General features: G+C 42.3%; 1 protein-coding gene across 1 annotated transcript in view; it reads left to right on the top strand.

Moving 5' to 3' along the window:
* The first annotated feature begins 309 nt into the window (after positions 1-309).
* The window catches only part of LOC112111898 (netrin-4-like), a 67,022-nt gene continuing 52,790 nt past the window's right edge, over positions 310-14,541 (top strand). The window contains exons 1-2 of the mRNA XM_024207544.1: positions 310-376; positions 9,380-9,921. Of these exons, the coding sequence (XP_024063312.1) occupies positions 310-376; positions 9,380-9,921 (609 nt within the window). The remainder of the gene's footprint in view (positions 377-9,379; positions 9,922-14,541) is intronic.

Here is a 14,541-nt window from a genome sequence, read left to right as displayed (position 1 = left end):
CCTCAGTGATGGTTTGTCTCTGGGCTGTGTCAGAGATGTGAATTTCACCTACTTTCTGGATGCAAAGGGGTAACATCTACCCATTCCTTTATTTATTTGGAAGCAATGTGGGTCACACACACAGAAGCCATCTGAGACCTGGAAAGCTGTCTGGATTTAAAATAAAACAAGAAGAATGAGACACCAGCCAGGATCCCTGCCCTGAGAGGAAGGTGAAGAAAGAAAGAAAGAACATGCAGACACCAAACCTGTAGATTTATGACATTCTTTTTGCTCCACTAAGGACAGATATTTTTCCCCCTTACAGACATGCAGCATAAAGGCATCATGCTGATTGTGTTCTTGGAGTACATTGTTTCTGGTCATGGTGAGGCAGGTAAGCAAAAATCAGTCAGTATTGTCAGTCATGGGACCGTTAAACCTAACTTTAAAAACAAAATAAAAAAGAAGGGGGTGGAAGGAGGGGAAGCAGATATTTAAAGTCTCTTAGTAAGGTTCTTTCTTTCTTTCTTCAAGGAATCTGGGCTAACCAATATACATATTTTTCCTTCCTCCTATATACCCCATTCTCCTTTCCTATGAATTAAAATAGGATGTGCTTTATCAGCTCATTTTATTACAAGAAAATAACATATTGTCTTTGTTTATTGAAAGAAAGAAAGAAAGAAAGAAAGAAAATTGGGTGGATGGGTGGGGAAGAATTGAGATATTCCAATAATTTATTTTGATAGGGGATACTAGATAGGACAAGAGTCAGATGCCAGTTTCTTTAGATGGCACTGCTGAAAAGATCTGAACTACATTACGGTTAGTTTTATTACAAAAATAATTAAAAGACAGAGCCATTCTATCTAGGAAATATTATTGCTATTGTATAAGGATAGACCATTCACTCAAGTTTCTTCTTACTTTGATCAGGATTTGATGGGCAAGGTTAAATTAAAATGGTTAATGTTTGAAAGTCAGTAGGACTAGGATCAATGCATAGCAGCTGGACATTTTTCATATTTGATTAAACTGCACTGGTATTTACATAGGATTCTAAAAATATCTCGATTATGATAAAGAATGGCTCCCCCGAGGGCATGGAAGCTGGGCATTGGAGTGGAAGAACAGCTTTTCCTGCCATGGTTTAATACATCTTTAAGGTTGAAAGGATAATAAAAAACAGGATGAACTATGATGAACTATGGTGATCAGATCAGAAAAATATTAAAACAGTATTGATAAAACAGAAGATGAGCCAGTGGGTTGGTTCCTGTGTCTTTTTCATCAGGGAATTGACTTAGGGTCTCTCTTTCTCTCTTTAGAGAAGGCTACAGGCTGGTTTAAATTTCACTTGCATGTCCAGAGTATTGCGCTGATAACATCATTTTCCATACAGTGTCTTGAAGGATCATTACATTTTCTGCTTTCTGCCTCTCTCCATTAAAATCAGGTGCAGACAAGGTTGCTTCAATACAGGTTATTTATTCCTTGACTAGACTATATTTTACAATATGATTAAACATTAGATTTCCATAACTGCAAAAACATTTTAAGGTAAAAAGAACTGAAATCACAGTAACCAGAGAAATATTCTCCTACATCACACAGAGGTTTATCTTCAATCAGATCAGAGTCTGGCTATCCCAGCATTATAGGGAAAGGTTATAGGGAAGTGCAGAGTATCTCCCATCATGTATTTACACCTCCAGCCCCCTAGTCTCTCATCTGAGGCAACAGCTAGTTTCCCTGCTTGAGACTATCCCAGCAGCACACACGTGGGGATGTGTACAGAAATTTCATTTGTCGAGCTATTGGTACCACTTGGGGAATATATAGTTAAAAATGAATTTAGGGGAAAATCTATCGTAAATGCAGCTGAAATTTGCCTTGCGTAAGATTTGCAAAGCCAGAGTGAATTTTTAATGAGCCGCAGCATGAAGTGGATTGCTCAGAAAGTCTGAAATGGTTTGTTTTTTTCTGTATTGACTTACACACACTGAGCGTAAGGGTGTAGGACCTAGCGGTTAAAGACAAAACAGGTCTCGCGCTGCTCTGAAGGTTGAAGCTTGGTCAATCTATCTGAAGAGTCATGACGTTTTAAAAGACTCACGGGCTGGTTATTCAGATAGTTGGCCAAAATACGGTACAATAAACTCCCCTCCCAGCCTTGCAGTTGGTCCCTCCTGGCCAGAACTGAAGCACCCTGATGGAGGATGGTATATATGTGGGATGCCTCTGCCAGTGCATGGCCCCTTAGACCATTAAAGGTAACATAGGAGGGCAAAAAAGTGAGGGTGAACTTGAGGGTGTCAGTGATTTTGAAATTTGAAACTCATGCTCTCTCTTGCCTTAGTTCAGTTAAACTCAGGGCCTTATTCCCTTTGCACAACACCATTGCCGAGCTCTGAAAAGTGTCCTGAGTTGGGGGTCAGTTTGAAAGGCTGACAGCAGCTGACGCTCTTAGGTCCTGATCTGCCAGCATTCTGCCCTCCCTCCAGAGAGTGTGTGGTTCTTCACGGCTGTGTTCCTAATGGCAGCTCTCCAAAAGGGGGCGTGGGTTGGCCAAAAATGGCCATTTGTAGCACAAAGCTTAAAATCAGATGTGTGTTCTTTTTGAAACAAAATTGACGTTGGATAATTCCTTGTCAGACTTTCACTAAGTAATGCCAAGTAGCACAGATTTTTGCTTATTCTGCTTTTGCCAATGGGCACTAGTGGCCTAGCTTAGCAGAGTGGCTTAGCTTCCTTGGGATTTGCGAGTACCCAGCACCCCTGAAAATCAGACCAGCGGTGTTCAGTATAATTGAGACTGTAGGAGGGATTTAGACAAGCAGAATGGAATTGGTCAAGCTGGCATTTGACCAGGACATTGGGTCTAAGACCCTTATACTCTGTCACATGCTATGTGATCTTTAACCTCCTGCTGGTGTGCCACACCCCTCATGTAGAGTGGGACTACCCATAGGAGTGGAGACAGTTTAGTCACCATGGCTCATTCAATCTTTGGCCTCTCAGGTAGAAAGGGGGGACTGTTAGTGCCAGCTGTGAGAGAGGTTTTTGTGATGTGAGTATCTAGCCACTGGTAAATGGACTGAGACCCACCAAACTCATTTCACAGTGGCCATTGACCAGCCAACAAATGCTAAAATGTTTTGGTTGCTACCAATGGGAAGCTAAGGGCTCTATAGCTCATGACTGAACCCTAGAGACATCAGTGTCCCGACCACAGCTAGCTTTAAAAACGCATAATTTACAATTTTTCAGCTATTAAGAAGACAGGTAAACAGTAAAACAAGTGAAATCCGCACGCACACACCCCCAGTGTGAAACTGGCTTATCGTAAACTCAGTTGTAGTGAAACTCCACCAATACTAGAGATAGGCTGGGACAACCCCAGATTTTTAGGGTGCCCAAAATATGGATCAGAACTTTGTGATTTGGACACACTGAAGACTTTTAAAACACTGCTTCATGGTTCTCTATGTTGACAAGAAATAAAGGACCTGATCCAAATCCCACTGGAGTCAATGGGCATCTTTTTATTCCCAGCATTGGGCTTTAGATCAGACCCCAAATGAGTGGCCTGGTGCCATTTCTTCTGTTTAGGCCTCTAGAGAGGGTGAAAAATGCACTTTTTAATATTTAATATGGCTTCAGTTAACATTTGTCAGGCTCTGATGCCTAATGAGGGTTTGAAGTTAGCCATCGCTGCCTGAACGGTTGTCCCGCATGTCCTTTCAGCCATGTGACCCATCTCCAATTGAATGGCTCACTAATCATCAGACAGAGACTGTTATTTGCTAGCCGCACTCCACAAAACTGCTGCCTCACTGCACAGCATTTAGGGAAGCAACACATAAATAAATAAATAAAGGGCCTCGTTTATTGGGCCAAGCCATCCAGCACAGGAGCCAGAGTTAATCAGCCTGAGTAATAGGCAGCACCCGGGCGCTGTTCTGATGGTTTAGCCTCTTATAAATTATTCAGTGAGCCCCTCCTGGCATTCGGGGGAAGTTGCTGGCTGCTGTTTCCCTTCTTCAGCAGTGCCCTCGCCGTTCTGACTCCACATTTCAGGTCACAGCCGTGAAACAATTGAGTGATGTGTTACCGGGAGGCTGAGCAAGCGCCTGCGGATTGATTTCTTTAAATGCAAAGCTCTTAATCGACTGCAGAACGTTTTTCCTCTCCCTCCTTCCCTCAACCACCCTTCCGCTAATTTGCAGTTTGTGCTCTCCTTTTTCCTAATGACACAGCAGTTCAGACAGGAACTGTATATTGATGTTGCTGCATTAGCAGGCAGAGCAGACAAACTTCCATGTCATTGCTGATCAGAAGGGCAACTGTGTTCTGTCTCACTTTTCATGTGCCATTAAATACAGTTCGAACATTCAGTAGCAGACTGATCGCCCACCAACAGGAACTAAAAGAAGCAGCAGTTTCCTGTCCAAAACTCTCTTGTCTTTACTTTCACCCATTCTTGGCTCCATGATTTCTTCCATGCTGTTTCTTATACTTAGAATTCCCTCATTCCCTTTCCTTGGGTACCAAATGATTTGTGTCTTCCTTCAAATCTTTGCTGCCCTATACTCTGTGAAGGCTCTTCACAATGATCCACCAAAGAGAGTCAGATGTCCACACAACTTTATAGATTGACCTTCCTCTAGCCATGATATATTAGGTCTCAATGGATTTTAACTCAAGGCCTGATCCTGAGAAGTGCTAAAAGCCCTTAACTCCAGTTATGGCCAATACAAACTGAAGGCTTTCAGCATGATGTAGGTAGGACCAGTCCAATGTCAGCTCTTTGGAACCAGAGACAATGTCTTCTGCTCTGCTTTGTACAGCACTGACCACATTGAGATGATAATATCTGATCCATTTTAAACACAGCAACTTAATACAGGAACAACCATATTTTCCGTTTCTACAATGCCTTTCACCCAAGGGTCTCAGAGCTCAATAATGAAATCTCACAAGACAGAGACCAGACATTAACAAGCTAGGCTAGGTAAAATAAGGAAATTCAGATACCAAAATCCCATGAAAAGATATCCTCAAAGCATTGCCGTCTGAGAGCCTTAAAATTCTACCTCACCTGCCAGAAGTGAGGGTTTTTTTAAAAAAAGGAACTCGGTGTTATTCAATGGAACTCACCCTGCAAAGCAGTTGGAATTGTAAGGCTTCAGGACTGCAGCAACAAGGCCGAAACCAGGAAGCGCTAGACACCTTGTCCAGGTGTCTGAACTCAGGAGATCTCTAAACCCTTTCCTAGAAAAAGAGACGTTCAGATAAACTACAGACAAACTTTCAGATTAAGCTTCTGAACCTTCTGGCATTCTCTCATAACCATACAATACATAGATGCAATTCAAAGTGACAAGCTGATAACTTGAGAGCAAATATATCAAAACTGTGGCAGGTCAGTCAGAGCAGTTGTTGGCCAACCAAGGACACTAGTCACCAATGGGGTTCTACTGTACTAATGGGGGGAAAAGTGTGTGTTGCAAACCTCAAAATGTATACAAAATTGTGGACTGCGCAAAGTAAGCTAATTAAAATAAAAATGGTGGTGGAAACCTAATATTGCAGGATCCTCAATGTCCGCAATATCGCTAATTAAGTAGGGCCTTACTTAGAGGATGAGTCAGTACTGCTGAGTGCTGCGGCTGCCTGAATGAGGAGTCCTTGCCGGCTCTGTTCGAGGGGTGAGTCATGGGAACTGAGAGAGCAGCTCTACTCTGGCTGCGGGTCTGATTCACAGGCACTGCTCTGGCCAGTAATCCTTGGCCACAGGGACTTGTGAGCTGTATTCAGGGAGTAACAAGCAGAGCCTGAGCCAGACACCCCCAGCCAAGTAGCAGTCGGCAGAGCTAGTCACCCAGCCAGGTGCTAGCAGCCTGGCTGAAGCATCTCCCGCTGATGGCAGGAAGTAGCCAGATCATCCTCCCAACACAGGGCAAGCAGCAGCCAGTATCAGGGGCTAGCAACCCAACCACAGCACTGTACCCAATCTGGGACAAGGAGCAGAGAGGGCCAGAGCCTTAGGGCACTACCAGAGTTATCTAGACACTAACCCAGGGAGATACCATAGCCAATCAGGATTGTAGTCCTAATGTTCTTAAAACTCATCCCTTGCTGCAGCCTTCTCATGCTTAAGTTTTGATCATCCGGACATTCGCTGTCATTCAAGTAAATAAAATAATTCATAAAATATGCAAATTAGGTTACATCATTTGCATAAAACATCCAGATTTCTGGACCTCCAACCTTAACAGGTATGAAAACTAAAAATGAAAATTGATACTAAAATGAAATGGGCCATGATCACTCTCTGTATTGTGCAAAGAGAGGCAAGTGGAGGGCAGGGCATAAAGGAAAGATTACAACGGGAAGTACCGTGTAGAAACCCTAGATACAGAGATATTGATAAATCAATACAAGTCTTCCCCTTAAGCCTCTCTTGATTTGGGGTGTTCAACAGGAAAATGTTCATTTCCTTTAGTCTGCAATATTGTGCTCTGGTAGAAAACCCATCAGGAGAGCTGGGCAACATGTTTTGGATGAATTGATTATTCGCTGAAAAATGCAGTTTGGACTGAGAAAAAACGAAAACAAAATTAGAAAAGTCAAAATGATTTGTTTCAACATTTTCAAAACAAAACCTTTTGACTTTTTGCTGTGAAACGATTTTTGTTTAGAAATTTAGCTAGATTTAACTAGCCCCCACCCCCCCAAAAAAGATTTTAAAAATCTGGAAACGAAACATTTTGTTTGACCGGAATCATTTTTTTCAGTCTTTCATTTCAGCAAGAAAAACTGAAAATTTTCCATTTTGGATTGAACCAAATGAAAAAACAATCATTTGATCAGGTCTACCTATCAGCACGTACCAACTTTTACTTAGCTGGACCACTGGCCTCATTCAGCATCACACAGAACTACCACTTCGGTTCACAAAAGAGGAGATGCAATCAGAAAAGGGGTCTGAACAAAATGGCTATTGAGCCCATATTGCACAATATACTTGGCTCAGACACTAAACGAGGTTAGTGTGTTCGTCAGGGTAAACAGTGAACGAATGTCTTGAAATAGCTTCAAAGGCTGACAAGTACTGCGGATTTTGAAGAATGCATGATATTAAGGGAAAATCTTGGGGAAAAGATCTGAATTTTGGACTCCAAGAGATTATGGTTTGTGCCTGATTTCTGGTTTTCATTACAATACTCTTACAGTATTAGTTTGTAGAACTATTATCATCAGCAGACTGTGGAGCTCTGTTGATACACATATCTTTTAAAATTTTCTTAATTTTTCAGTTAATTTACTGCATCTTTAAGCTGCCAGATTGATACCTTGGTCCCTCCGACTCCTACCTTTTAGCGTGTGATACACAAATATGAGACAAAATATGGGGCAAAGGTGCAAAGGGCAAGATCATGACAGGCCCTTGCTTAACAATGCCGTGTTGGAGGCATGTGCAAGAAGGCTCCAACAATCAGACCTTCAGCAGGCTTGAGGGACTGCTTGTTCCTGCTTCTCCACCCTGCAAGGAGAAGGTTGCTGGGGCACGGCTGGGCCTTCACCCTGCCCCCTCTTTGCACTAGTCTGCATAGTATGGCCAGCACTTTGTGGGGAGCATTGGAACATATTGCACATGTTCACAAGGCAGCCCCAAAGACATAGGTGCTGGAACTAGCACTCCCTGACTTGAAGTGGCTTCCATTCTATACAGGATTTATAGTTTGGTTCAATGGCTCTCAGCACCCCCACTATAAAAATAGTTCCAGCAGCCCTGCCTAAAGAGATTGCCTGTGTGTCTGAGACACAATCTGTGTCCAGCGCTTCTCTTGGACCAGTGGAGACTCTCACCACTCACTCCTGAGATCTGCAGCATAAATGCCACCATCTACCTCAAAATGAAGGACAGAAGAGAAACAAGGAGCAAAGCCACACGAGCTGGGCTCATTTCCCCCCCATAAATTGGACTTTATGGTTCAATGCTTATGATTTCCATAGTTTTATAGGGCTAAATCCTCACGTCTTTTCCCAGGCCTAACTTGACTTTAAAGAGTGTTTTGCCTGAGTAAGGACAGAATAAAAACTGAATAAGGATTTCAGGATTTGGCCCATAATTTGCTAAATCTTGAATTAACAGTTGATCTTTGAACTTCTCCTACACTACTAAGCATTTAAGGTCATTCCAAGTTTCTCTGGAAGGGTCATTTCCTGTAGGACTTGTACAGAGTCCTAGGATTTGACTTGTGACCTCCCCTCAGATTAGATTTATGGCCTTGTAAGGTCAGACTTTAACTCCTTCTAGACTGTTAAAAAATGAAGACTGGGTTGTATGTCATTAGAAAGGTGATTCTCCTTAGACTGATAATAAGGTCTTGGGACTGACCTATAACTTCAACGTCACAAGGTATTAATGCTTTCCATATAGGAACTATAGAGATGAACAAATGTAAATATTAGGATTTTTTAGATTTCTTTTAATTTTCTTAGTTTCTAAAGAAATATATAAACAGTAGAACTTTTGTAAAGAAAAAAATAAATATATAATCAGTAGAACTTGGTTTCTAAACATTTTGCCCAGCATTTGCAAACCTGGTTGCCTGAAGTTCCTCACTTGACACTATATTTAGGTACTTAAACGAGGGAACTGATACCTCAGAGCCGCTAAAACCCCACAGGTAATGTTAATGCTCAACACATCTGAAAATCAGGCCACTTAGGTGGAACCGAAATATGGGTATAGGTACCTAACCTTAGGCACCCATATGTGAAAATACTGGCCTTCATTTTGGGGGCAGGAACCATCTTTTTGTTATATGTTTGTACAAAACCCAGCACCATGGGGCTTCAATCCCTGATTGGAGCCTGTAGGCATGTTTGCAAAACAAATAATATAAAATACACGGACTATACCTGTTCTGTAGGTGCATAGCTTCACTAGGGTACAATAAATGCGAGAGAACACATGGGTTCTATCATTAAAGAGATATATAGATGTGTAATACTGGACAAGAGGGGTCACATTTTCAGAAGAGATCAAGGCCGGATTTTCAAGTGCTCAGCATTGACAACTGGGGCCAGGTTTTCAGAAGAGTTCAGTTCCCAGTTTGGCACCGAAAATAAGGTTAGATTCACCCAGAAACTAACCCTGTGACAATTAGGTCACATTTTCTGAAGAGACCAGCACCCTCCACGCTGAGTTCTTTCAAAAAAATCTGTCCTCAGTTGTGGTGCTGAATGTTCTGACAATTCTTTAGTGGTGTAGATGGACAAATGTCTCCATGATGGTTTAGATTGTCAGAAGATTGTATCTCCTTCCCTGTATTTAAATAATGAGAAATTCTGTTTAGTTTTATTTCTTACTACTGTATTTCAGATCCACTAAAGCTACGAACCTTCCGCTGTGATGGCCACTCCTGCAATCCTCCTGTAGGGAATCTAGCAACAGGCAGGACTCCAGTCTCTCTTACCACATGTGGGCAGAACAGCACAGAACTTTATTGCTTCTACCCAAACCAGCACCTCCTTCATTGGGCCTCCCAAGGCTGTGGGCAGCCCCGCTGCACTAAATGCAATGCCAATCAGCCTGATAACTCCCACCTTCCCTCTGATATGACAGATGATTTCTTCCTAAATCCTGGCTCCTGGTGGCAGTCTGCACAAGGGGTACACAGGGAAGAAATCAGGCTGGACTTGGAAACAGCGTTCTACCTGACTCACGTCATAGTAGTGTTCAAGTCGCCGCGCCCAGCTGCTATGGTACTGGAGAGGTCTCAGGACAATGGCCAGACGTGGAGACCCTACAAATATTTTTCCGTCAACTGTACAGCAACGTTTGGGCTTCAAGATGATCTTATTGAAGAGGGCTCTCTGTGCACTTCCAGGTATTCAGATGCAGTGCCTTGCACTAGAGGGGAGGTAAGTGCTAACTGACATTTGGACCATATTTAGAGGGTCAGTTAAAAACTGGCTAAAAATCAGGGACTATGTGTTGAAAGGGACGCTGTCCAAATCAGTAAATAAAGGTAAGCACAACATTTAGGGTAGGCACAACATTTAGGTTTTACATTAAGAAACTAAAAGAGGAGGTGAGGGGAAAACAAAGGGGAAGTTTCAGTAAAAGAAAGGGAATACAATGCTTTCATGGGTTTTTTTAGGTCAGTCAAATCATCTTTAATGTAAACAGTCACTTTCAGTGTTGCCACATACAATATTTTGCTAGTGCCTGAGGATTAGAAAGTGAAACTGTTTAAAAACAGGAAGTGAAACTGACCAACCTAGTTTCATTGTCCAAGCTGAGTGAAGTTAGGGGAAAAATGGGAAACTAGCATAAATATTGAACAGTAAATTAGATTTGTAAAACTTGTTCTGTGTTAATCCTCTAAGGTGCCATTAGATAGAAAAGGAGATGATTTTAAAGAAATATACAGTATGTTTATACTGACAATGACTCTTTAAAGAGGAGTTATTAATTATTTACTAATAAAATAGCTACTTCATATATAGCACTTTTTGTCCATAGATCTCAAAGCACTTCAGGTGGCAAGGGGGGTAAGTATCATTATTCACATTTTACAGATGGGGAACTAAGGCACAGAGAGGAGAAGTGACTTACCTAAGATCACGCAGCAGGTTGATGAGATAGCCGAGCTTAGAACCTAAGTCTCTTGACTCCAACCAAGTCCAATGCCTTCTCCATTGGACTATCCTGCCTCTCTTATGTTATGTGAACAAATCTGAAGAAAAAGAGAACAGTTATACATGAATGGCTAGACAGCTCCTGGGTTCACTTGGCTGTAATCATAGATATTCATATTTGAATAAGTGCCTCCGAGAGCCTTACTACATCTTCTGTAAGATACTTTAGTGAGGTCACAGTCCTATTTATGGCATCACAATATGTTGTCACAGAAGTGATCATGCTGTCCCAGGTTTGGCATTGGGACTTCACTGCAAAATAAGCAAGGATGTGCGAGGAGATGCCCTGGTTTGCTAAAAATGAAATTGTAGGAATTCCAGTGGTGCTTATTACGTCACAGCTGCTGAGGGATTAAGGATTTATTATCCTTATTTTCAGGCTGGGAAGCTGAGGCATAGAGGGGTGAAGGGTGAAATTCACCCCTGTGCATTGGCAGCATAAGACCTATACATATGGATGGTGCACGTATTGGAAATTTGTGGCAGCTGATCTGACTCCTAGACCGTCCTGTTGTTTGAGTTGTAGCTCTGCTAATTAGTGAATATGATTTTTTTAAAACATGAAATAAGGAAAGTGGCATTGCATTTAAGACAACTGCACTTTTCCGTTTTCTGTTTCGTTATTTCTTTTGCACCCATCAACATACTCTCTAAACACCTAATACCATTTTGCATTGTTATAGCACCTTCTGATCAAGGCTCTTAGTACTTTACAAAATCTAATGCGTCACACCTCAGAACACACATAAATGGCATTATCGCCATTTTACAGATGGAGAAACTGAGGCATGGAAAGGCGAAATGATTTGCCCATGGTCGCACAGGAGGCTTCTCGTAAAGTTAGGAGTAGAATCCAGGTGTCCTGAATCACAGGCCTTAATCACAAACCATACTTCTTTCCCCTGCCTCTGTAACAAAAGCCCCGTCTCTGTAACACTTTGGTTTGTGCTTACATTTTTATTTAACCTTGGAGAATATCATTAAGACCATGTGTTGCTGCTAAATTAAATCTGAGATGTGGAGGGCAGAAAATCAGACAGTAAAAGCTTCATCCAACACAAGCCTCTGCAATGACAAATGTCAGTTTGTGTAGCAAAAAAAGTTCAATTTATCATCGAGCCAATATAGATATGCTGGAAATGTAGATTATTATTAATAATAATATATTTACATAGACCTTACAACCATGAAGAGCCCAAATAGTTCTACAAACTGATGAATGAACTAAAAACAGATAGGATCACTTCACCCATGAAGTTCAGCCACCTCTGCAATGAAATGTAGCAGGTGTGTAGCAGCGCACAGCAACACGATACAACATCCTCCCGGAGAACAAGAAGAGGAATACTGATGTGCAGCAATAAAATTAATAATCTTTCATTTATATGGCACCCATAATCCCAAAGGATCCTGAAGTTCTGGACAGACTTTATGAGGACCACTTAATTCACCATCATCACTGAAATGTGGGTATGTCTGGGGTACAAATGCATTAGACATTCTGAGCCAGGACCATGACACAACAGATTTTTATTCTAATGAAACTGATGGACGGAGAGAGGGAGGAGCAATGTAGTTACCAAAAGTGAAAGTTGATCAGAACCATTGAGCTAACAGTCCTGCTCTTACAAAAAGTGCCATGGGATTTTTAACCACATGTGGTCATAACCTCAGTTTTTACATCTTATTCTAAAGATGTCACCTATATCTGCACAGTGCTCCTGGGACACTGATTCAATACTGACTCAGAAGGAAGAGTGCCACCTAAGAAATGCCCAATGCTATTTCCTGCAGCATCCTTTGTTTTCTTTGGAGTTCCCCCATCCAGTTGCTGAAGCCAGCTTTGCGTGAGAGCTGGTGAACTCATAGCACAAGGTGGTAACTTCTGAGAAATTATCTAACTTGTTCCCAACTGAAGTTACCAATTAATGTTCAGATGATTAAGATGCTAGTATTACCCCTTTTGACCTGAGCTGGTAGCCAATATTCAAGGTCTTGCAGGTTGTTTCTGTTAGGAGGAGAAATTGATAATGGTGTCAGGGATTTCTTTGATGCAATCCAGCTCATTTACAAAGAATGCACACAAAGTCCTGTTTCCCTGAACACAGTAAGAATCAAACAAGAGGAGACCATTTCCTTGCTCATTATTCCAAGCCTCTTTTTCCAGCCAGCACTGTACCCCAAAAGCTCTCTTTTACCTTTCTCTTGATCACATTACAAGTTCTTCTCTAGCTATCCTTGACTTTCTGCTGCCTTCTCTCTCTGTGTCTGTGATGTTTCTGGCTGCATCTGCTCACATATATACACACACACCTCCACCAAAGCAATATTCTGCCATCTGTGTTTGCATTCAACTCCCAGCGAAACCTCTCCATCCACATAGCTCTGCTCCTGACCAGCCTTGCATGTGGCATATGTTTTGGGCAGTGGCTCCTTTTGGCTTCAGCTATTATACTCCAGAAGGAGCTTAGTTGCTTCTTACATTTATCCTGAATGAAGGATTGCTGTTACGTCCACCAGCTTCATCCAACCCCCAGCATAACTCTATGGAATAACATTTTTTAGAAGATTTGTTCACCTACAGTAAAACATCTGTCTACAGTAATGCTTCTGTGTGGCATTATGCATCAGTAGATTGAACTTTTTACTACTTGTCTATATGTCTACGTTTCTAATGCACCACTCACTATTGTATGTAGGTACCAGCACTAATATTATCATTAGGGACAGATAATTTAACTGAAGATGTGGCCAAGGCAAAAGGTTAAATTAATTCAATATTGCAGTCAGATTTTGGTTTGCTCAGAAGCCTGGGAGTTCAGATCCCATCTGGTGGAGATAAGGATGGAAATTCTAGAACCTGCATACTGACAGCACGTGCATTCAAGGATGTGGGACATTAGGAGCACATTTTTAATAAACTAGAGCATCCGGAAATGAAAACAAATGTTCTTCTCTGTAGAATAAGATGTTTGTATAAAAGGAAGGCATTGACATGCAGGGTCTGTATCACAGTGTCCTACTTACAGCCTCAGGAGCTGATGATCAGAAATAAGACCCTACGATATTGGGTCTGAAGAGTATAAGTGAGTTTTAAATCAAATTCTGGGCGTGTCTGTGTGACAGATGACACCAATGAAGTGTGATAGAATAAGCCCATTACTGGAATTCACTGGGGGGGAGAGGAATTGTGTATGCCTGACTAAGGGTATGTCTACACTACGAGGGTAATTCGATTTTACTTAAATCGAATATGTGGAATCGATATTGCAAAGTCGAACGTGTGTGTCCACACTAAGGACACACTAAGGACAGTAATTCGACTTTGTGAGTCCACACTAACGGGGCGAGCGTCGATATTGGAAGCGGTGCACTGTGGGCAGCTATCCCACAGTTCCCGCAGTCCCCGCTGCCCATCGGAATTCTGGGTCGAGCCGCCAATGCCTTCTGGGTAAAAAAAATTTGTCGTCATCCGTCCGTCACTAACGCCCTCCCTCCCTCCATGAAAGCGCCGGCGGGAAATCAGTTCGCGCACTTTTCTGGTCAGTGACAGCGCGGACGCCACAGCACTGCGATCATGGATCACGCTGCGACCATCGCTGCACTTGTGGCCGTTCTCAACACCTCGCAGCTTATCATACACCTTTCCCTGAGGCAGATGCAGAGAAATCGGGCGAGGAGGCTACGGCACCGCCGTGAGAGCCTGAAGTCGGAGAGTGGCACAGAGCTGTCAGAAACCACGAGCCCCAGCGCCCAGGACATGACGTTGGCAATGGGGCATGTGGATTTTGTTGAACGGCGATTCTGGGCCCGGGAAACAAGCACGGACTGGTGGGACCG

This window comes from Terrapene carolina, unplaced genomic scaffold (assembly GCF_002925995.2).
Source record: "Terrapene carolina triunguis isolate 2854851 unplaced genomic scaffold, T_m_triunguis-2.0 Scaffold89, whole genome shotgun sequence".
In the NCBI taxonomy this organism is placed as follows: domain Eukaryota; kingdom Metazoa; phylum Chordata; order Testudines; family Emydidae; genus Terrapene; species Terrapene triunguis.
Note: the sequence above shows the minus strand (reverse complement) of the source record. Positions and strands in the feature narration are given on the sequence as shown.